This window comes from Bufo gargarizans, chromosome 2 (genome assembly GCF_014858855.1).
Source record: "Bufo gargarizans isolate SCDJY-AF-19 chromosome 2, ASM1485885v1, whole genome shotgun sequence".
Taxonomy (NCBI): Eukaryota; Metazoa; Chordata; class Amphibia; order Anura; family Bufonidae; genus Bufo; species Bufo gargarizans.
Genome location: NC_058081.1, coordinates 220,878,659 through 220,902,740, shown reverse-complemented (window position 1 = coordinate 220,902,740; position 24,082 = coordinate 220,878,659). Strand labels below are relative to the sequence as shown.

General features: G+C 41.8%; 1 protein-coding gene across 11 annotated transcripts in view; it reads left to right on the top strand.

Moving 5' to 3' along the window:
* SFMBT2 (Scm like with four mbt domains 2) overlaps positions 1 to 24,082 on the top strand; it is a 263,727-nt gene that overhangs the window by 212,017 nt on the left and 27,628 nt on the right. For all 11 annotated transcript variants that reach the window (XM_044280033.1, XM_044280032.1, XM_044280036.1 and 8 more), the window contains 4 exons: positions 10,093 to 10,135; positions 14,977 to 15,053; positions 16,344 to 16,483; positions 22,898 to 23,007. In XM_044280033.1, the coding sequence (XP_044135968.1) occupies positions 10,093 to 10,135; positions 14,977 to 15,053; positions 16,344 to 16,483; positions 22,898 to 23,007 (370 nt within the window). The remainder of the gene's footprint in view (positions 1 to 10,092; positions 10,136 to 14,976; positions 15,054 to 16,343; positions 16,484 to 22,897; positions 23,008 to 24,082) is intronic.

Below are 24,082 nucleotides of genomic sequence, written 5' to 3'. Positions count from 1 at the left end.
TGCCTTGTCAAGTCCACAGGCAGGCGTTAGGCTGGGCCCTCCAGCCCGGTTCAATCTGCAGATCCCAACACAGCCCTCAGATAACAGCACACAGACCTCCTGGGCTCCACTGTCAGATGGAGGTAATCCCCTCCACCTGGCAGTGCTGGCTGGTTTTTATGCCTGGCAAAACCCGGCCTGGAACATGGGGAGTAGTCACCCACCCATCACTTTGACTACTCCTAGTAAGAGCCGTCCCGGGTTAGCTATTATAGCCCTACTAAGTATCAAGGTGCTGCTGACACATATAAACCGTCTCTTACTCCACCGAGGCCAGGAACCTCGGTGACACATACCTATCATCCACAATGATTCCTTGTACCTTATTACATACCTCCCCCCTTTGTTCAACCCTGAGGGGGTGAACACATGCCATACAGTATACTTGGGACAAGGCATCCGCGTTTCCCTGCAACCTGCCTGCCCTGTGTTCTACGGAGAACTTAACGTTTTGTAAGAACAGGAACCACTTGGTGACTCGGGCATTTCTCTCTTTGGCCTCATCCACTTGAGAGGGGAGTGGTCAGTCACCAGGCGGAATGTTCTCCCCAACAAATAATAGCGGAGAGACTCAAGTGCCCACTTGATAGCCAGGCACTCTCTCTCCATTATACTGTGCCTGGTTTCGGCTGGGGTGAGCTTGCGGCTCCCTGAGACAGTACAGCACCGAGGCCTTCTTCGGAGGCGTCCATCTGTACTATGAATTCTCGCTTGAAGTCGGGCGTCACCAAAACCGGGGACCCACACAGGGCCGACTTCAAAGCGGAGAAAACCTCTTCCGCCCAGTCATTCCAGTGAACTATCACTGACTTGCGTCCCTTCAATAACCCTATCAATGGTGCGGCTACAGTAGAAAAGGGGGTGAATAAATCTCATGTAATAGCCTATCATTCCTAGGAATGACTTTACTTGTTTAGTGGTGACAGGTTGGGGCCAATTTCTTATCGCCTCTATTTTGTTTACTTGGGGTTTGATCACTATGCGCCCAATGACATACCCCAGGTATTTAGTTTCCTCTAACCGTATCGCGCATTTTTTTGGGTTAGCGGTTGGTCCAGCTTTTCGAAGGGAGTCTACTACAGACTGCACTTTGGGCAGGTGACTTTCCCAGTCGGTATTGTGGATGACATCGTCCAGGTAAGCCGAAGAGTACTGACGATATGGTCGCAGCACAATGTCTATTAGCCTTTGGAAAGTGGCGGGGGTGCCATGCAGACAAAAGGGTAACACCATATACTGGTTTAGCCCCTCCAGTATGATGAACGCCATTTTCTCTTTGGCATCCTCTGTTTGGGGTACCGGCCAGTACCCTTTGGTGAGGTCCAAAACAGAAAAATACCTGGCTTGTCCTAACCTCTCAATCAGCTCATCTACCCGGGGCATGGGGTAAGCATCGAACTTGAAGATTTAGTTTAGTTTCCGGAAATCATTACAGAATTGTAACGACCCGTCCGGCTATCGGAGTGGCCTACTCACTTTTGGACTCCTCAATGACGTCTAGTTGCAGCATTAGCTGCACTTCCTCCAAGATTTCTTGTCGCCGAGCCTCAGGTACCCGGTATGGTTTCAACCGGTTTTGGCCTAAAGCTCAGTGACAATGTCATGCTGAATTATGGAAGTGCGTCCAGAGAGGTCTGAGAACACATCCGTGTTCCTGCTGACGAACTCCCTGGCCTCCTGAGTCTGTTTAGAAGAGAGGCTGTCAGCAATCTTCACTGTGGCAACCGCTTCCCTTACATCAGACTGAGGGGCCGGAACCTCTCCTACTAGAAAACTCAGCCGCGGACTATCGTCAGTATTGGTCTCCCTATCTTTCCAAGTTCCAGGTTTGTCTCTGGCTGGTGTACTTTGTAGTTTACTTCTCCAACCTTATCGAGTACCTCGTAGGGTCCCTGCCACCTAGCCAGTAACTTAATGTCCACTGTCGATACCAGAACCAAAACCCAATGTCCCGGGTTAAAGATCCGGACCCGAGCTTGCCGATTATACACCCGACTTTGAGCTCGCTGAGCTGACTCCATATGTTCCTTAATTAGTGGCAACACGGTTTCCATACGTTCCTGCATCTGGGTAACATATTCAATAATACATTTATATGGTGTGGGTTGTTGCTCCCATGCCTCTTTGGCTATGTCCAACAGACCACGTGGATGTCTGCCATATAGAAGTTCGAAGGGTGAGAACCCAGTAGAGGCCTGGAGCACTTCTCGCACTGCAAACATAAGAAGGAGGTCCCAGTCCCTCCCATGCTTAGACACTACTAGTTTTAACATGGTTTTTAAAGTTTTATTAAACCTTTCTACTAGGCCGTCAGTTTGCGGGTGATAGACAGACGTCTGTATCTGCTTGATGTTCTGCAACTTACAGAGTTCCCGCATGACCTTGGACATAAAAGGGGTCCCCTGGTCTGTCAGAACCTCTGTAGGTAGCCCCACTCTAGAGAAAATCTCCATTAACTCCTTTGCTATTAGTTTGGCTGATGTATAGTGGGATGCGAAAGTTTGGGCAACCTTGTTAATTTTCGTGATTTTCCTGCATAAATCATTGGTTGTTACGATGAAAAATGTCAGTTAAATATATAATATAGGAGACACACACAGTGATATTTGAGAAGTGAAATGAAGTTTATTGGATTTACAGAAAGTGTGCTATAATTGTTTAAACAAAATTAGGCAGGTGCATAAATTTGGGCACCACAAAAAAAGAAATGAAATAAATATTTAGTAGATCCTCCTTTTGCAGAAATTACAGCCTCTAAACGCTTCCTGTAGGTTCCAATGAGAGTCTGGATTCTGGTTGAAGGTATTTTGGACCATTCCTCTTTACAAAACATCTTTAGTTCATTCAGGTTTGATGGCTTCTGAGCATGGACAGCTCTCTTTAAGTCACGCCACAGATTTTTAATTATATTCAGGTCTGGGGACTGAGATGGCCATTCCAGAACGTTGTACTTGTTCCTCTGCATAAATGCCTTAGTGGATTTTGAGCAGTGTTTAGGGTCGTTGTCTTGTTGAAAGATCCAGCCCCGGCACAGCTTCAGCTTTGTCACTGATTCCTGGACATTGGTCTCCAGAATCTGCTGATACTGAGTGGAATCCATGCGTCCCTCAACTTTGACAAGATTCCCAGTCCCTGCACTGGCCACACAGCCCCACAGCATGATGGAACCACCACCATATTTTACTGTAGGTAGCAGGTGTTTTTCTTGGAATGCTGTGTTCTTTTTCCTCCATGCATAACGCCCCTTGTTATGGCCAAATAACTCAATTTTAGTTTCATCAGTCCACAGCACCTTATTCCAAAATGAAGCTGGCTTGTCCAAATGTGCTTTAGCCCACCTCAAGCTGCACTTTTTGTTCTGTGGCGGAGAAAAGGCTTCCTCTGCATCACTCTCGCATACAGCATCTCCTTGTGTAAAGTGCGCCGAATGGTTAAACGATGCACAGTGACTCCATCTGCAGCAAGATGCTGTTGTAGGTCTTTGGTGCTGGTCTGTGGGTTGACTATGACCATTCTCACCATTCGTTGCTTCTGTCTATCCGAGATTTTTCTTGGTCTGCCACTTCGAGCCTTAACTTGAACTGAGCCTGTGGTCTTCCATTTCCTCAATATGTGCCTAACTGTGGAAACAGACAGATGATATCTCTGAGACAGCTTTCTGTATCCTTCCCCTAAACCATGATGGTGAACAATCTTTGTCTTCAGGTCATTTGAGAGTTGTTTTGAAACCCCCTATGTTGCTACTCTTCAGAGAAAATTAAAAGAGGAGGGAAACTTACAATTGACCCCCTTTAATACTCTTTCTCATAATTGGATTCACCTGTGTATGTAGGTCAGGGGTCGCTGAGCTTACCAAGCCAATTTGAGTTCCAATAATTAGTTCTAAAGGTTTTGGAATCAATAAAATGACAACAGTGCCCAAATGTATGCACCTGCCTAATTCTCTTTAAACAATTTTAGCACACTTTCTGTAAATCCAATAAACTTCATTTCACTTCTCAAATATCACTGTGTATGTCTCCTATATGATATATTTAACTGACATTTTTTATCGTAACAACCAACGATTTATACAGGAAAATCATGACGATTAACAAGGTTGCCCAAACTTTCGCATCCCACTGTATGTCTCAGTAGCACTGCCTTCGGGTACCGAGTGGCGTAGTCTAGAACTACCAAGATATGTTTGTGCCCTCTAGCGGACTTCGGTACTGGGCCTACGAGAGCCATAGTGATTATTTCAAATGGAGTCTCGATAATCGGGAGCGGCACTAAGGGACTGCGGAACAGGTCGTGGGGGCTAGTTGTTTGGCAGGTTGGATAAGACTTACAAAAGTCATCCACCTCTCTAAACACACTGGGCCAGTAAAACTGTTGTAGCATCCGGTCCTGTGTCTTCTGCAGTCCCAGATGACCCCCGAGAACATGTTGGTGGGCTAACTCTAACACGAGTTTTTGATAAGCCCGGGGCACCACCAACTGTTCAATGGGTTCACCCCGCAGCTGGTTTACCCGACATAGCATATTCTAGTTGACCACAAAATGGGAAAACATTAACTTGGCCCCAGGTTGTTGGGGTACCCTATCAACTATTACCACATTCTCCTAAGCCCGGGAAAGGGTTGGGTCTTGGCTTTGGGCTGTACCGAAATTCTCCCCAGGAGACTTTGAGGTCTGCCAACTCAGGTCCCGGTGGCAATTCGCCCACGTCTTCCACCATTACCCTACACAGGGTTGTATCCCCCTCTTCCACCAAGGTGGCGTTCACCCCTACTGCTGTCCCTTCAGCCTCAGGTTCCCATGGTTCTGGCCGTCCTCCTGAACAAGGCCAATCTCCTGGGCTCATTCCTGTCTCAGGGGTACCAGTCACTCTCACAACCGGCATAGGGCCAGGAAACCCAGAAAGTCTCTCCCTATTATGAGTTCGTAGTGCAAGTTTGTGGTGACTGCCACTTCGTGGGTCCACCTGCAGGCTACAGTGGTTAGAGTCACCAGCGCTGTGGGGTAATCTTTTAAGTTTCCGTGAATGCACATCACTCCAACTTTCCGGCCAGTATACTCAGTAGACCGTACTACGGTAGCCCTTATTAGGGTCACTAAGCTCCTTGAGTCCAGCAGCGCCTCAGCTTGAGTGTCTCCCACTTCCACCTGGCACAAGTGGTCTAGAGCCTGGGTGGTCTAGAGCCTAGGTGGGTTTTACCGGCTCATACTGTTGGGCCTGGGTTGGGGAGTTCTGGAGTTTACCTACCCCCCTCCGGAAAGAACGCACCTTAAGATTCTTAGTGGCCTCATAGCGTTCCACCAGGTCCACCATTTCCAGGGCATTTCCAGGAGACACCTGGCCGATTCAGAGCTGGAGAGGGGGTGGTAACGCCCTCCAGAATATGTCAGCCAATAGCCGTGGGACTCAGCACATCAGGCTGTAGCCACTTTTGCAAAAGGTGGAGTAAGTCATAATACTGGGGTCTCGCTGGCTCAGCTGGCTTAAACCACCACTGATGTACCCACTGGGCCAGGACCAACACATTCACCCCCAGTGTTGCCAAAATCTCACTCTTCACTTTTTGGTGGTCGGCCGCTTGATCGTCCGGCAAGTTGAAATACACCCGCTGGAAATCGGATGTGAGGAACGGAGCAACGTCCTCGGCCCACTGGTCTCGGGGGTAGCTTCTCCCTTGTGGCCACTTTCTCGTACATTGCCAGGTAGGTTTCGATGTCGTCTCCGGGTGTCATCTTAGGAATCGCCGCACGGACTGCCTTCTGGGCATTGTGCGCACTCGGAGTTGCTCCTGCTGTCTGCAAAGCCATCACGTGTTGTAGCAGCAACTGGTTGGTCTCTTGTAGCTGCTTTTTAGCCTCCCGTTGTTGCAGGTTTGTCTCTTGCTGCTGCAGATTAGCCTCCATGAGGGCCTTCACAACAGCCTCTATTTTGTCATGGAACACGGGTTGTAATACCGCTGGTTTGATGTATGACATACAATCTTGCCCAAAAATGCAAACCAAAAAATATTTCAGCGTTCACGCCAGCCTCACTGCTTATGCACGCATCCTCCACCAATTGTGGGGATTCGCTCTGGTAATTAGGATAAGTGGGCGCAGTATAGAGGCAAAATACAAGTTTGTCATTCATACTTCAGTGTTTATTCACACATGATGCCAAAAACAAAACGTCACTTTTGCAGTGTTGGTGTTACTTTACACCCAATGGCAAGTTAATATAGCAAAAGTCACCTTGGTGGCAGTTCTGCCTCAGAAAGTTCTACAGGCTTTAGATGGCCTGTTCCTCTGACACACGGGTCTCCGCTCTCCAGCCCAGCACAGGCCTCAGATCCCAGCACACAGACCTCCTGAGCTCCACTGTCAGGCGAAGGTAATCCTCTCCACCTGGCAGTGCTGGCTGGTTTTATGCCTGGCAAAACCCGTCCTGGAACGTGGGGATTAGTCACCCACCCAGCACTTTGATTACTCCCAGTAAGAGCCGTCCCGGATCAGCTATTACAGCCATGCTAAGTTCCAAGGTGTCAAACAGCAACTGCTGCTGACACATAAAAACCGGCTCTTACTCGACCGAGGTAAGGAACCTCGGTGAAACGTACCTATCATCCACGATGATTCCTTGTACCTTCTTACATTGTATATATAGTGTGTATTTGTATGTATGTTCAGTTAAGGCCTCTTGCACACAACCGTATGTATTTTGCAGTCCACAAAAAACGAATCCGCAAAAAAACGGATGACGTCTGTGTGCATTCCGTATTTGGCGGTACTGAACAGCTGGCCCCAAATAGAACAGTACTATCCTTGTCCATAATGCGGACTATAATAGGACATGTTCTATTTTTTTCGGGAATGGAAATACGGACATACAGAAACCGAATGCACACTGAGTACCTTCCGGGTTTTTTTTTGCGGGCCCATTGAAATGAATAGTTTTGTATACGGTCCGCAAAAAAAAGGAAAGAAAATACTTTCATGTCCAAGAGGTCTAACTCCTATAAGCAATCATTTTCTAAGATGTTTACCAGCACCACGATCTCCCCTCCTGGGTAGGCCCTCACCCCCTTCATCATCTTCACAGGACTCCCCTCCATCACTTCATAGACCTAACATCCAAAAGATAAAAAGGAAGAAAATAATAAAAATCTGTAGTACATACCCTTCAATACATATGGCAGTGCAATATATTTCTTGCAAAAATAAAACTAATAAAACAAAAAAATCACTTTTTAAAGTAAGTTATCTCATGATATTGAGCATGCAATTAGTAAAGAATCTATACAGAGTATGGAATTACTTACACTCCCTGTCCAAAAAATCCACCTAGATTGAGTTATGAGCCTCCTATTGGATAATTACTGCATGGGCGATTATCTTTCAGCTGGCAATAAATTATTTAACCCCAACTGGTGCAATGAGTTGCTTCTCATTTCTTAAACAACCATGTTGAAAGATACATCTCGTGGTTGTGGAAAAGATGTTAGTCTGTTTGAGAAGGGTCAAATCATTGGCATGGCTCATCAATATTCACTTCGCTGGGCGGCGCTTACTGTCCCCGACTTCACAAGATCCGGCGCATGCGCAGGGCACTGTTCAGCGCAGCGCTTCAGAGCGGGGACCGCAGAAGCCGCCCAGCAAACTGAATATTCATGAGCTGGGCAGCGCTTCAAAGCGGCAGTTGGGGGAGGCTGGCTGGGCGCAAGAGAGGTGAAACGCCGCCCCTTGGGCAGATTGAAGACCGTTGGAGCAGGTTATAAAACTTAAGTTTACTGTATGTATAATGTGGACAGGGGGATACTTAGATGATTGTAATACCCATTATAAGACCTGTACTGCCATATATATACCTCAATATGCTTATTGGCCCTGTCAGTGTCCCTTTAAGCTAATTTTCCAGCTAATAAGGAGCAAACTATACTAATCCATCTGTCAGCTTCCTGCGGCACGGTGATTAACACCATGAAGCATACACGCCGCCTGCTCCGTGGTGAGATCAAAGCGGCAGCTCCCGAGCACGTGGGACGCCGCACTGACAAGCAAGTTGTACAGAGAGGCCATTGAAACTCGGCTACGTTCAGATACCACAGGATCACGCCACAATAAGGAGCGGTATTTGTTACATTGATACAAATATATAACCAATGAACATTAGACTTTATGCTCCATAAACAGTGGCTATAAACAACAATTGGTTATAAACATATTATTTTAGCCGCAGAGGAAACAACGTAAATTGCCCTGGTCTGAACTTACTGGTGTGTTATTATAAGTGACATCAAGCCACTACCTTATTACATACAATAATTAATGTAACATTGGAGCCTCTTAATTAAAGAAAGTATATGAGCCAGGCTGAAAATACATGATCTATTTAAGAAAGACTTATATTATCTATATGAACCGTACTGGACATTAAAGGGCTTCTGTCACCGCACTAAACCTTTTTTTTTTTTTTTTGCTTGCTTATAATCCCTACACTGCGATTTATGGCTACATGATCAAATTAATCATTTTGGTCCTGTAGATTTAGTTTAAAACAAGCTTTTAAAATATTCTAATTACCTTGCTACCAGCAAGTAGGGCGGCTACTTGCTGGTAGCAGCCACATCCTCCGATCGTAAAGACGCCCCCTCCACATTGTGATTGACAGGGCCAGGGGAACAGGATCGTTCTCTGCTGGCCCTGCCTGTTTGCATTTAAAATCTTGCGCCTGCGCCGCGGCCGTACCTGTCTTCAATTGGCGAAGGCACACTGAGAGGCGGCCGCTCCATCCTCAATGCGCCTGCGCTGGGTGTAGATGTGATGTCATCGGCGCAGGCGCATTGAGGATAGAGCGGCCAAGCGAGCGGCCGCCTCTCAGTGCGCCTGCGCCAATTGAAGACAGGTACGGCCGCGGCGCAGGCGCAAGATTTTAAATGCAAACAGGCAGGGCCAGCAGAGAACGATCCTGTTCCCCTGGCCCTGTCAATCACAATGTGGAGGGGGCGTCTTTACGATCAGAGGATGCGGCTGCTACCAGCAAGTAGCCGCCCTACTTGCTGGTAGCAAGGTAATTAGCATATTTTAAAAGCTTGTTTTAAACTAAATCTACAGGACCAAAATGATTAATTTGATCATGTAGCCATAAATCGCAGTGTAGGGATTATAAGTAAGCAAAAAAGATAAATAAAAGGTTTAGTGGGGTGACAGAAGCCCTTTAAGTTGCAACCGAAAACATATGAGAGTCTCTTGATGACAATTTAATAATATGATGTGTATTTAAGGCTCCACTTCAAAAGAATGGCGTTATAGACACGATTATGAATGTAATATGGGGGTATTGACATATTGCAGTTTTTTGCTAGACTGATTCTGCTGAATGATCAGTGGTTGGACTACCATCCAAAATTGAGTAGGGACTATATACATGTTCTTGTAACCCATATATTACATTGGATTATTAACTCTTTATTGTCTTTTTATCTCAGTTTTTTTTATTGTATTTCATGTAAGTGTGTTTTTGAATTTTATCTTTGTGTTTTGATAATAAATTATCATATATTAATAATAACCATTTGTGTAGTTCCATGCAACACCAGATAATATAGTGCCCTCCAATTTATTTGCACTTATTAATTATTTTTTAACTTCTACTATCATGATAATTACTAAATGTGTGAATAAAGTCTTGGAAGTCATTATGCTGATATATAATTTTCAAAATTGCAATGTGTATAAAGTAAAAACAAATAGAAAAAAGTGCAACTCATATACCAAAGAAATACATAATATGCAATGCAAATAATGACTGTAGGACAAACTTTGAAGTGCTGCTACAGGCTTCTAAACCACTAGTGGGATAACCATGACCTATATCACAAAGCAAACTGGCTTAAAATCTATGGAAATCTTTTCATTATTTGTATAAATACATTTTCTGTACAAATAAGTAGAGTGCTGTCATTTTGTTGTCGTGTTAACTCCAAACAGGTTGAGGTAGAATTGTTAGTGATTTGATGGATTGTATGGATCTTGAATTGTGGTATTTTAAAATCTGATATTCATTTTGTTTTGCAGTGAAAAAGAAAAGAAAGATTGCCGTTGTTCAGCCAGAAAAACAGTAAGTACGATTCTTCATATAAAGCAAATATCCCAAATAGACATAGAAGGCTTTAGAAAGTAATGGTGGATCACACCAGAGGGGTCCTTCACAATGAACATTACACAAGTAAAACGTGTGGTAACTGACTTGGCGGCCATTTACATGGGCTGATGCACAGGTCTATTTTTTTGCGGTGCGGAAGCACGGAACAGAACCTCAGAAAGCACTTCGTAGTGCTTCTGTAGTGTTCCGTTCCGTGGTTCTGTTCCGGATTTGCGGACTCATTGAAATGAATGGGTCCACATCCGTGATGCGGAATGGCCACGGGATGGGCCCAGGTATTGCGGATCCGCAAATGCTGTCTGCAATACGGGCACGGGCTTCACACGGTCATGTAAATAAGGTCTAAGGCTGTGGTTAACCACCTCCCGTCTGCCCATAGACTATAAACTTCCGGGAGGTGGTTCTCTATTTCTGAATGGACGTTCCAGAACGTCCATTCAGAAACTGCAGCTGCACGCTAATCGTGCAGCTGCTGATCAGGTTGCCCGCTGTCAGTGACAGCAGGGCAACCCAGAGAGAAGGCAGGGACAGTGCTCAGGTGTCCCTACCTTCTGGATCGCTGCATACACAGCGCTCTCCGAGCGCTGTGTATGCAGATCTTTCAGAGACCTCGATCAGCCCTGCACTGAGGCTGTAAAGTGCTGTATTGCGCTGTACAGCCTCTCTGGGGGGTGCATTTCTCCTGTAACTGGGGCTACTATGTCAGCCCCAGTTACAGGAGAAATCAACAGTGGAAAAAAAAAAAAAGTGAAGTAAATGTCCCCCAGAGGTCTTGTATGACCTTATGGGGGACGAAAAGTGTAAAATAAAAAAAAAAGTGTTAAAAAAAATATATAACATGATCGACCCAGTCCGATAAACACCATAAAAAAATTAATAATAATAACTGTCAAAAAAAGCAATTTTGGTCACCTTACATCACAAAAAGTGCAACACCAAGTGATCAAAAAGGCGTATGTCCCACAAAACGGTACCAATAAAACCGTCACCTCATCCCGCAAAAAAGAGCCCCTAAATAAGAAAATCTCTAAAAAAATTAAAAAACTATAGCTCTCAGAACATGGACACATTAAAACATAATTTGTTTGTTTCAAAAATGCTATTATTGTGTAAAACGTAAATAAATAAGAAAAAAGTATACATATTAGGTATCGCCGCGTCTGTAACAACCAGCTCTATAAAAATGTCACTTGACCGAACCCCTCAGGTGAACGCTGTAAAAATAAATAAATAAATAAAAACTGTGCTAAAACAACCAATTTTTGCCCCATAAAGTGTTATAATAATGAATGATCAAAAAATCATATGTACCAAAAAATAGTTCCAATAAAACTGTCAACTTATCCTCTAGTTTCCAAAATGGGGTCACTTCTTGGGAGTTTCTACTGTAAGGGTGCATCAGGGGGGCTTCAAATGGGACATGACATCTAAAAACCATGTGGAGTTCCTTTTCTTCTGCGCCCCCTGCCGTGTGCCCATACAGCAGTTTATGACCACATGTGGGGTGTTTCTGTAAACCACAGAATCTGGGTAATAAATATTGAGTTTTTGTTTGGCTGTTAACCATCGATGTGTTAAAGAAAAAATAGGATTAAAGTGAAATTTTAAAATTTGATCTCCATTTTCCCTTAATTCTTGTGGAACGCCTAAAGGATTAACAAAGTTTGTAAAATCGGTTTTAAGTAACTTGAGGGGTGTAGTTTCGACAATGGTGTCATTTATGGGGGTATCCACTATGTAGGCCCCACAAAGTGACTTCCGACCTAAACTGGTCCTTAAAAAGTGGGTTTTGGCAATTTTCTTAAAAATTTGAAGAATTGCTTCTAAACTTCTAAGCCTTTTAACGCCCTAAAAAAATTAAGTGACATTTCCAAAATGATGCCAACATAAAGTAGACATATGGGGAATGTTAAGTAAAAATATTTTATGAGGTATCACTTTCTGTTTTAAGCAGAGAAATTTAGAAAATTGCTAATTTTTTTTAATTTTTGTTAAATTTGGGGATTTTTCATAAATAAAGGTAAAAATATTGACTCAAAATTATGACTATCATGAAGTACAATGTGTCACGAGAAAACAATCTCTGAATGACTTAAATAAGTAAAGGCGTTCCAAAGTTATTACCACATAAATTGAGATATGTCAGATTTGCAAAATTAGGCCTGGTCAGGAAGGGGGCAAATGGCCCAGATGGGAAGTGGTTAAACATTCACACTATTGCTCCATTCATCTCTACCAAAGAGAACCAGCTATCTCTATCAGTCCCACAGTAATGAATAGGGCAGCAGCATGCATACTCTATTGATACTCCATTATTTTGGGGGACATAAGACTCATGTACTCATGATCGGTGTGGGTCCCAGAGGTTGGACTATCACTGATCAGATACTTATTACCTATTCTGTAGACAGAGGAAGAGTTTAAATCTTGGGACAACCTCTTTAATGTTCCTTTAAATGGTGTCTCTATAACCCATTTTTTTTGCTTTGGACAACTTAGACCACTGTTACAAATCTGACAATGGTGACATCAGATTGTAGGTCATCCCAGGGTTATCATTGTACTCCAAAACATACTCAGATAAATTAGGTTATGATTCATTTATATGGTTAAAGTAGATTGTGAATCCCTTTAGGAATTGCGACCAATGTGAATGATTACATCCTGTGAATGGAGATGAAGAATTTGTCATTCCACAACTTTTTCAACCCTCAGACATAAAGACAGTATGAGCAAATGATGGCCAGTAAAATGCTTGTAGCTAAGTGTAATGTCAGTAAACGAGCTCTAGGGTTGATTAATGGAGCCTTTTTCTGCTTTCGCACTGCCAAGATGCAGGTTCCTCACTCCGTGTTCACCGAGGGCTCTCTAGATAGTTTCAAACAAAATCAAATCTCCAACAGTGAAGATTAACATCTTTAAACGTGTGTGTTACTCCTCATTAAGTGAAATTCGACTTCGGTAAACAAGTCTTTCAATATCCAGGAACGACGATTTATAAAACAGACAATGTATAGTATATTACCATTTACATCTCTAGTGCCTTTTTCATTAGTCTTGACATTAACATAAGGAATCCCATAAAGCAGATTTCCGTCCATTACATGCAACATTAAAAAGCAAATATAACTTTTTAGGATGGAATTAGTGTTGTGTTGCTGATTTTAATGCAGTTTTTATTGATGCTGTAAAACTAAAAAATTGAATTGAAAGTGGATGAATTCCACAGAGACGATTTCCTGGCAATAATGCCTTTTATTCAGTCATAGTGTTGGTGTCAGACAAGCCATAAAAGCTGTTTTACTGAATGCATCATTACTGCATGAATTTAGTGTTATGTCCTTGCGATTACATAGAAGTTTTGTACAGTAGGTATTTTGGTGTGCTTTTTACTCAGAGGCGACCTGCACAGCTTTTATGCCATTGTGATTGCAATTACTGTAATTAAATTCTGTAGTATTTTCTTAAAATTGACTTTACTCAAGTAAGACCCATTACTTCATTAATGCATCTGCAGAATATTGGCACAGAGACTAAAATACCTTCCATCTTTATACCTTGACAGTGGCATAGAATCTACAAGTTCTGTTACCTGGGCCTTTGCTTGAGGCTCCAGAACAGCCAAATATGCCCCTGGACGTTATCCGGACGGTATTGCTCTAGTTTGTAAGAGCAGATATAAAGCCGTACATGACCGAAGGTGAGGTCTGCTTGATGGAAGGAGTCTTAAGACACCAGGCAGTTTGTGGTTCTAGGCTCTTAAAAGGCTACATCCCATTTCTTTTACCTTCCAACCCGGCACTGGCCCAGTAAAGTAGCTGTAATTTACACCAGAAACTGTTGTAATTATAGCTTAAATCTAAGCCAGCTCATAGCTGCGGTAGATTTGACTTTATGGCGCACGAAGAGCCGGAGATGCAACTAATTTATTAAGAGACCCATGCCTCTTGATAAATTCCAGTGCAAACTGGATAAGGACTAGCATATGTAATACCACTCTTGATAAATTCCCCCCTAAGTATTGTACCATTCCTCTGTGTTTCCCGCTAGAAAGTATGAATAAATTGACAGCAGGACATAACCAGTAGGGGTTGTGTCCTGCAGCGTCTGACTATTCAATCAATGCCGTACTGTATGTGGGGGGACACCTCCAACTGGAGACACCCAGCTGTCAATTCATTAATGAATGCTCTAGGAATAACAGAGGTATGGCACAACATAGAGTTCCAAGAAAAGATGCACCAGAATTGTTATTTCATGGAAAATACAAGTATTTCCTAAAACAAGCATGTGAGGAGAGGTAACAGATCCTCTCTATATCAGACTTGCAGACTATAGTCAGACCTGCAACAATGGTGGGTATGAAAAAAACAAGAGGTCCTTGGTTTCCCTCTCTATTGAGGACACTTCAAGGAAAATAGTAATGCATATGGCTGTCCTTCCGAGGATTGGGCTTCTTGCTGAGTCAACAACAACAAAAACAAAACATTTGTAAAGCGCTTTTCTCCTGTAGAACTCTCCCATCACTGTACATATGTCCATCAGTTGATGTAATCTAATATGGCAGCTTGTAGCATTGTAGAACAACTGGATCAAAATGGCCAGGTGTGAGAAAGGTTGAATTAATGAGTATTGGGTATGCATCCTTTTAATCCTATACAACATTACCAATTGAGCTCATGCACACATGGGGTGTACAGCTCCAGGATGAAGGCTTATTATAAAACTGTGTAGCAAATAATTATTCGTATTGCTAATATTAAAAATTATAATGCTCAAAATATGTTGTTTACTAGGTTGCCATCCTCAGTGCCTGTGGAGAAAATACCTCATGATCCTTGTCCGTTCCCTCAGAGTGACAGCTACTCAACAGGTACATTATGTCTGTGCTGTCTACAAGGCTTAGTTATTTTCTGATGTTGACAGGTATTGATTTCTTCAACCACAGCAGCACGCAGAAAGCTGTATTTCATTATGATATTACATCTGAATGCTTTATCTGTCACTTCATTTATTTGATAGTAATTTATTTGTTCCTGGGTAATTTCCAGAGGCAGTGCCATTCAGTGCAGGGCAAACTGTTGATGTGAAAAAAGTATTAAATTGTTCGCTTATTGTGAAAACATGAATAATGAATACTTATCTTTTAGTCTTTGCATTATAGAGATACTCTATTTGTAAATTATACTTATTGAAGTATTAGATTTACACAGGGGTTGGTGCCAAATGTCTTTTATATTTTCAAGTTTTATGTAAAAAATAACTTTTATCATATAATAGAAAGTTATGCACCTTTATACTATACTTCGTAGAAATTCGTCACTTTTTTTCAAGATATATGGTGCTGTCAATGAAGGAAAAGTCAGGGGCATATTCTGACCTGATCCTGCTCACACACGTGTGCATGTTTTTACAGTTTATCAAAACTCTTTCCTTTAACAATACATTCAGCTTCTAAATGTAAGAAAGCTTCCTTCGACTTGCAGCAAGTAGGGATCTTGAAAATTGTAAAAAATGTAAGTCATATTTGTACTGTTTTAGGCACTTTTCTATATGAAGGACATAGCTTAACTAAATTGGGTTAGGGAATGGGTTATCAAACTTGTACTTGTTCAGTTTGGAAAAAAGAGTCATCTAAGTACAATGTACAAATATGTTGGAATAGACCCTACCGAGATCTTCATAATGATTGTTTTATACTTAGGCCTGTAACCATAACAAGAAACCCCCCTGTACATCAACACAGACAGGGGTTCTTTACTGTAAGAGCAGTGAGATTATGTAACACTCTGCCACATGATGCTGCGATGGTTGATTTATTTAAAAAGTTCAAGAAGGGCCTGTGTGTGAAAGTAATAATATCACATGCAATGGGACAGTGACCCAGGGATTTATTTTGATTGCCATAAAGACAGAAAGGATTTTCCGCTAATATGGGGCTACAGTCTACCACTTTATGGGGATTTTGCCTTTCTTTGGATCAACACAGTAGAATTATAGATTTTACTTGATGGACCTGTTTTGTTTTTCAACCTTTTAAGCTATGTAACTATGTAGTTATACAGTGAAAATGCTTTACATAAGCCTAGGAAACTGCTTAATTTTGAAGTAAACCAGACTAGCAATGGAATTGAGAAGTATTTATACTGTTGTTTGTGTTTAGGGACCACCAATGGAAAATATTGCTGCCCTCAACTGTTCATCAATCATCGCTGCTTTTCAGGACCATATTTAAATAAAGGCAGGATAGCAGAACTACCTCAATCGGTGGGTCCTGGGAAATGTGTGCTTGTTCTAAAAGAGGTATGTTCTCCATTTAGCATACTGAATGAATAGAAGATGCTGATTATATTTCAATGTGTTTTTTAGCATCATCTATTTTTGAAAAGCAAATAAAACTCAAACATCACCATAATGTTTCACAAATATTCCCAAGGTTAAAGTCTAATACAGGACTTCCTGTTTCATATACTGTAGTTGTATCACTTAACAGTGACCTGCACCTAGAATCTAAAAAGGGTTTGCATATTTCCCACTTATGACCACTTCTTTGTATCCCACAATATTCTTTGTTTAGAGGTGGGAAATATTAAGAAGCACAGTTAATAGCTTCACACTTTCCTCAGTTTCAAAAGCCATCTGGCTTAGGCTACTTTCACACTAGCGTTCGATCGGATCCGTTCTGAACGGATCCGATCATATTAATGCAGACGGTGGCTCCGTTCAGAACGGATCCGTCTGCATTATATTGGCAAAAAAAAGCTAAGTGTGAAATTAGCCTGAGCAGATCCGTCCAGACTTTTACAATGAAAGTCAATGGGGGACGGATCCGTTTGAAGATTGAGCCATATTGTGGCATCTTCAAACGGATCCGTCCCCATTGACTTACATTGTAAGTCTGGACGGATCCGCACGCCTCCGCACGGCCAGGCGGACACCCGAACGCTGCAAGCAGCGTTCATGTGTCCGCCTGCTGAGCGGAGCGGAGGCTGAACGCCGCCAGACTGATGCAGTCTGAGCGGATCCGCATCCATTCAGACTGCATCAGGGCTGGATGGAAGCGTTCGGGTCCGCTCGTGAGCCCCTTCAAACGGAGCTCACGAGCGGACAGCCGAACGCTAGTGTGAAACTAGCCTTAGGGTAACATTTGATTCCACACTGTCCTTCAAACTGCCCATCCAGGCCCTTACCACCTCCTGCTGCCTCCACTGCAAAAGTATTTCTCGTATAGGCTCTTTCATCAGCCTTGAGTCAATGAAAATGTTAGTGCATGTCCTTATTATCTATTAGTATAATAATTGATTGTAGAATTGGGATAACAGAATGACAGCTCTATTGTTCTCTTGATAGTAGATAAAGATTGCCTTAGAGGAGCATTGCACTTATCAATGTAATGTGCTATGCTCTAACTGAGTTTCTTAACCCCATCCCTCTGTGTTAAGAGTGAATGGTCTGACTGAGAAAGCCAAGGGATGCAGTTAAGGGCTTTCTGGAAGTTCAGTATCTTCAGGATAGGTCATCAATATCAGATTGGTATCAGATCACTTCCACCAATTGTTTGAAAAGGGTGAGTGCGGTGGCCTCCTCACAGCATGCCAAGCCCAGCACTACTGTATCTCCAAAACAGGGTGTACTCATTGTACAGTGATTAGCACCTTCTAAAAGTAACACAAGGAAGAACAACCAGTCAACCTACGCCAGGTTCATGGCTGTCAAGGCTCTATTTAATGTGGAATGCAAAGGTTATCCCATCTGGTTCATTCCTAAAGAAGAGCTATTGCACCAAATATTACAGAAAAAATGAATGCTGTCCTCTGAAAGTCCCCACAGTAGACACATGAACATCAGAACTAGGCCATTGAAGAAAGTGTTAAATTAAGGTTTCATTTACATCATGTGGACCTGGGCTTTGCTTTCCTAAACATTGTTGCAAACCAAATACACACCTTCATTGGAGTGAAATTTCCTAATGGCAGTGACCTCTTAATGCACCTTGCCACACTGCAAAAACTGTTCAGGGATGGTTTGAGGAAAATCTTGCTGCCAGATATCATAATGACATCTTTAGGTGTCTTGTGGAGTCTATTCCTTGATTGGTCACAGCTTGTTCAGTAGCATTAGAGGAACCTGCAACATATTATGATGGGAGTTTTACATTTGGAAGATGTGAACCTCATACATTCATGTAGTCACTGGCCTTACTACACTCAGCTGATATCTTGTTAGCTGTATGTAAGATCATAATTCATGACAGCAAGAGTAGTGAGGAGGACTGAGACAGCTCTTTAGCTCGCTGCTTTGGAGTAACTCATCTAGCTGTGTTATCAGGATGTGTTTTGTGTGTGCTAATAGGACAGTATCCATTTTATTTCCCCTGATGCTTGTCCCCTAGAGAAAATGAGCCATTATAAATAATCTAAGCTATCTGGGAATATGATTATAATAAAGTAATGTATATATATATATATATATGTATATATTTATTTATTATCAATATGTCTTAGTATTTTGCAGCTGTTATGATACCGTATTTATATTCATCCTCTTCTATTTTAAATATGTGTCTGCCTTTTGTTATTCTGCCATTATAGTAATGGCTCATATGGAGAACAGCTTCAAGTGTGAATCATTTATACTTTTATAAATAATATTTTAGCACTTGAATGTCAGTGTTCTTTTTATGTGCTTTGCTCATGAGCCACTTTTTTATGGTCAGGTTTAAATCCCCGACTTGGAAAAGTACATAGGCGGCAATAAATACTGCTGCACAATTTTTTTTCTTGGCATACTAAATTTCAAGTGAATTCTTTTGATGTTACACTTTTTGGTGTGAGATTATTCTGTTCATATTTTTTTTTTTTTTGTGTTTATATTTTTTTACATATTTTTTTGCCCATCACCTTAAAGTTGCTAATCATACATTATTATTGTACACTATAAAAAGAGAACAATTTGTATATAAGATCTTTTAACGAAAAGCAAATGTCATGGCAGTACATTGGAATTTGTCCTCAATATTTTATAATGCGATCTTAAACATTTTATGGGATTAGCCAAAGTTCAACTCTGCAAATAATTATGTAGCTTTCATTTCAGACATTAGGACCTGTACATTGGCTTCAAGAAAGTTAGTCGCAATACTTTGAATAACCTATCGTTATAAAAATGTACTTTAAAGAAGTATTAAAGTGCATTCTGAAATTTAATAAGGTGCATTTTCGCCATAAGGGGAAAAAAAGGCAAAATATTTTCTTAAGCAAAGTTCCTCCTACTTCTCTAACAAGATTTGTGATTGAGTTCAATATACTCTTCAACTATATATATAATAGAAACAAGTCCTATATGTTTGTGCAAGCCTATCCATTTTACTCTTGCAGATAGTGAGTAGAATCATCTACAGTAGCTGAAATACAGTGACAGCCACAGTGCCCCAATAATAGTGACATCCCTCAGTGCCTCCATAACAGTGAAATCCAAAGTTCTCCAATAACAGTGACAGCTACACTGCTCCAATAACTTTAGCTGCAGTGATGTCTATGCAGCATCGAAATATGGTGCCTTCATAAAAGCTAGCTATAATGCACAATGAAAGCCCACAACAGTGCATACATGGAAACAGTTGGTGGCACTAGAGAGTCCGTTTTCTTCCTCTTGAAGAGAGCTAATTTGCATACTTTTTTTCTTCAGGGACAACTATTCAGGTCATAAAATTGACCACTTTTGTCCCCAATAAAAACCAATGTCATGCCCACATTAGAAGCAACACTGCCCAAATGAGAACCAACCAGAGTGCCACTCTATGCCTATACCATTGTATAAGCCACAGTGTAGCATGTTTATTCTTACATTAACTAAATTCCTGTCCTGCTCTGTTGTACTCTATAAGAAGGCTACTGGGGGCTGGTTAGTGGCTGCTAAGACTAGCTTCACACGTTTGGCCGGCTGTTTCGGCAGAGGAACAGCCTACAGGCAGCCATGTTATCCAGCATAGCCGGATACTACCTGATCCCGCCAGAGCCCATTGACTATAATTGGACTCGGTGGGGAGCTGCCCTGTTTCTGGCATTAGTGACGGGATTTGTCTGGCCAAATCCCTGCACTAATGCCAGAAACAGGCCAGATCACAGCTGGGTCCCATTATAGTCAATGGTGTATGGCAGTACTCCAATCTATGCCGACTCGTAGCATATTCCTCTACCGAAACAGCCTGCCAGAATAATTTACTAAAGTGTGAAACTAGCCTAACTGTGACAACCTCCTACTGTGCCAGAGGACGTGAAAACATGTTCACTTGGACACAGTGCTTGGCCGTGCACATGCTGCCAGTTGGGCACTATTATATTAAAGAGAATTTCCCAGAAAAATAATTATGACAAGACGTTTGAGTTGTCCTCTTCAGCTGAGATGTTAAAACGTCTACTTAGCTGTTTCCTAGTGATATCATTTTCTGGGAGCGTTGGGTAACAACTAAAATGATTTGTCACTACAGCTCCCACATGGGTAGTCTCTTGGGTTTTTTAAACATTTGAAAATCTGTCTCAAAATATATTTGATTCTTATATTGCTGCATTCTTGGCAGATTTGCCATCCAGAAGTCAGCAGGAGATAAGTGACACAGCCGTAGGAGCTGTAATGGCTATATTGTCGCCCAGTTGCCCATTAACTGGATAGCATTTTTCCCAACTTTACAGAAAAAGACAAGCAGCTGAAGTTTAAGGTTATAATTTTGGTCTGAACAGTTTGGCGTTTTCATGTTATTACTGCACCTCATTGTATTATCACATTATTAAGATGTTCATTTCATTCTAGAAGCTGAAACAACAATAAAAATGAATTAACAGATGCCTCTTAGTGAATAGTGACTGCCAGTCTAAACAGCATACTGATGTAATTGGTTTAGATGCACTCACCCATGAATTAAATATACTACATTTGCTTTGGGAAATATTCGCAGTACGCCCTATGAAATTTATGACCTAATTAGAGTACTTTGTAGATTCAGTTTACGTTTCTCAGCCAGCAGATTAGTCTACTAAGGTAGTGAACTCTAAATAAGTTTCTCTACGGCACAATATAGCTCAGTGATGCAAATGAAAGGAAAAGATCTGGCAGCAAACTGATTAAAACACCTCCAACCAAACAACGTGCAGTGTATTAATGCGTGGCTTTTATAAATGAGTGGTGGCAGTGGACTTTTTTCTGCTAACTTTGTAGTATCCTACATCTCCCAAATGTCACATCTCATCTGATTCCTGCGGCTTGATCTTTAGAAAGTCATGTCCATGTTCTGCTTCCAAAATAGAAAGGTGACACTGTGACAAAAGTTGGGAAACACTCAAAATATTAGGAATTCATACACTAATAAAATTACAATATTACAATTGAAGCAGCTTATCTTATAGTAACCCAGGGAATACAAATCCTCTGCTTTGCAGGTGCTATAAGTGCTATAAGCACATTACAGGTACTGATTGTGGTTACCTTATTCTGGGAGCCGACTGCTGACAAAAGCTCTATTTAAATTACGAGCAGCTATTACTGGCATCTTCAGGGAAAATACAAAGGTTTAAAAGTTTAAAGAGTATTCCAGCACAATGCATAAGCTCTACTGTGGCCTGAAAATGGTTAACAGAATAAGGGAGCATCATCAATCCGCTGCTACTGAAATTTTGATGGTCCCAGGTCCATGCTGAGCTCCACTTTCTGCTCCTGTTCTCGACCTGACAGGAAATGACTGGGAATGCCGATCAGCCAATTACTGGCTGCATCAAAGACCCATCTTATCCAGTGATTGGCTGAGCGGCATCCCAAGCCAGTTCCTGCAGGGACCGGGATATGTTTGAAATGCACAGAACTCCTGTATTGGTGAGTTGGACATACTTTTGTTTAGTTTGGTTTTTGCAGGCCATGGAAAACCTTTTGTATTGTGTTAGAACACCATCTTAAAGGGATCATAGACAACTCTTTTAAAGGGGTTATCCCACGAAAAGTATTTATCACCTATCCACAGGATAGATGAAAATACCCGATCATGCCGGTCCAACCACTAGGACCCCCTGAGAATGAGTATTCCCCAAGTTTCAGATCTGAATATAGTGGGAGTGTTCATTTCGCTCTACTGCTGCCAATCGTGTCTACAGGACTGACCGAATACTGTCTACATAAGTCGCTTCGAAGTGAAAGAAGCAACAAGTAGGCATGCGCAGTACCGCTCCATTCAGAGAGGAAACTTGAAGACATCCCTTTCTCAGGATTACTGGGGATCCCCTGTGAGCCTATATTTATCATCTACCTTGTGGGATAACCTCTTTAATATGATAACTACAGTTCTCCATTCTGTCTAATACCTGCGGTCTCAAGCAGGGTCTCCTATATGAAGATTGATTTTCCTTTAAGGAGAACCCCGTTAGAAATCCCCACATCTAGAGTTGCATTTCACATTTTAAGTCAGTGCTGCTTGTTATTTTAGTGCCATGTCCTCGTTTAGTATTAGGCTATAAAGCATTAAAGAGCACTTGCTTAAAGATCTTTCAGTAAACTAAGTCAGATATTGATTAAAACAGAAAAGATGTATAATGTGTAAAATGTATCATTGCAAAAAGTCCAACTGTCTTTTGTTCCATATTATGAAACCCAGTGCTGCACTTAAACACATGCTCTTTTATATGGTAAAGCTGGCCGCAGTACAGATACTTACTTGCTATATATTTGTGGCAGGTCCTCGGTATGGTAATTAATGCTGCCTACAAACCTGGACGGGTCTTACGAGAGTTACAGTTAGTGGAAGACACATCATGGAATTTCCAGGAAGAAACACTTAAAGCCAAGTAAGTAATCCTTTGCAAATGTACACAGGTCATTATTCTTACTGGTGCTTCAGCCTTGCGCACTGAGAACAAATGACTTCTGCTTAAACAATGACAAGTAATCCAAGAACATACTGGGCTGATGTATTAATGGACTGCTAGAGCTTCTCAGATAGAAGGTCAGATATTTCAGTGGTAGACTTATGTTAGCATACAAATTAGGACTCATTTCTGTTTAATGTAATATTCTAGTAGGCACTTTGTTAGCAGATCACCCACATCTAGGAATGCCATAGTATTTAAGCCTTTACATGCTGCCAGGGGTATGCTAAGATGAGACCGATCTGATGAATACGGGCACTTTATATGCCATCTAACTCACTGCTGATCAAGTTGTACCTTTCGGCCTCGAAAGAGTGTGCAGACTTGTTCCAACATAAACCTATGAAATAGTTACAGTACTAGTAAAACTTGCGTTTAGGGTCTTTGTAAACTCCATTATAAAATGGAGCTAGATTTTGGTACAGGGAATTTTATTAGCTGTCACTGCATATTAATCACACATGCTGCCCTTTTATTGCTAATTGTTAATTGTAACTACAGTAACTGTTGGTAGAAACATATGTGAAACCAGACTGCATGTATCCTTATAGAGCCTTAGCCCCCCTTTGCCTACATCCACACTACAGCGCTATAGATCCTGTCCTGTGAGATCGGGAAAGCCTTATTATTAGCATGATCTTACAGATTACAGTGGCCCTAAACATACGACTGAAGCCAAGGTCTGTAATATGGTTGTGTACACCACACCTTAAGGCTACATGCACACGACCGTATGTGTTTGACATCCGTATGCCATCCATTTTTTTTTGCGGATCAATTGTAACAATGCCTAAAACGGACAAGAATAGGACATGTTATATTTATTTTGCGGGGCTACGGAACGGACATACGGATGCAGATAGCACACGGTGTGCTGTCCGCATTTTTTGCGGACCTATTGAAATGAATGGGTCTGCATCCTATCTGCAAAAAAAACAGAAACAAAATACGTGTGCATGTAGCCTAAGGCCTCTTTACATCGGTCAATTTTGCA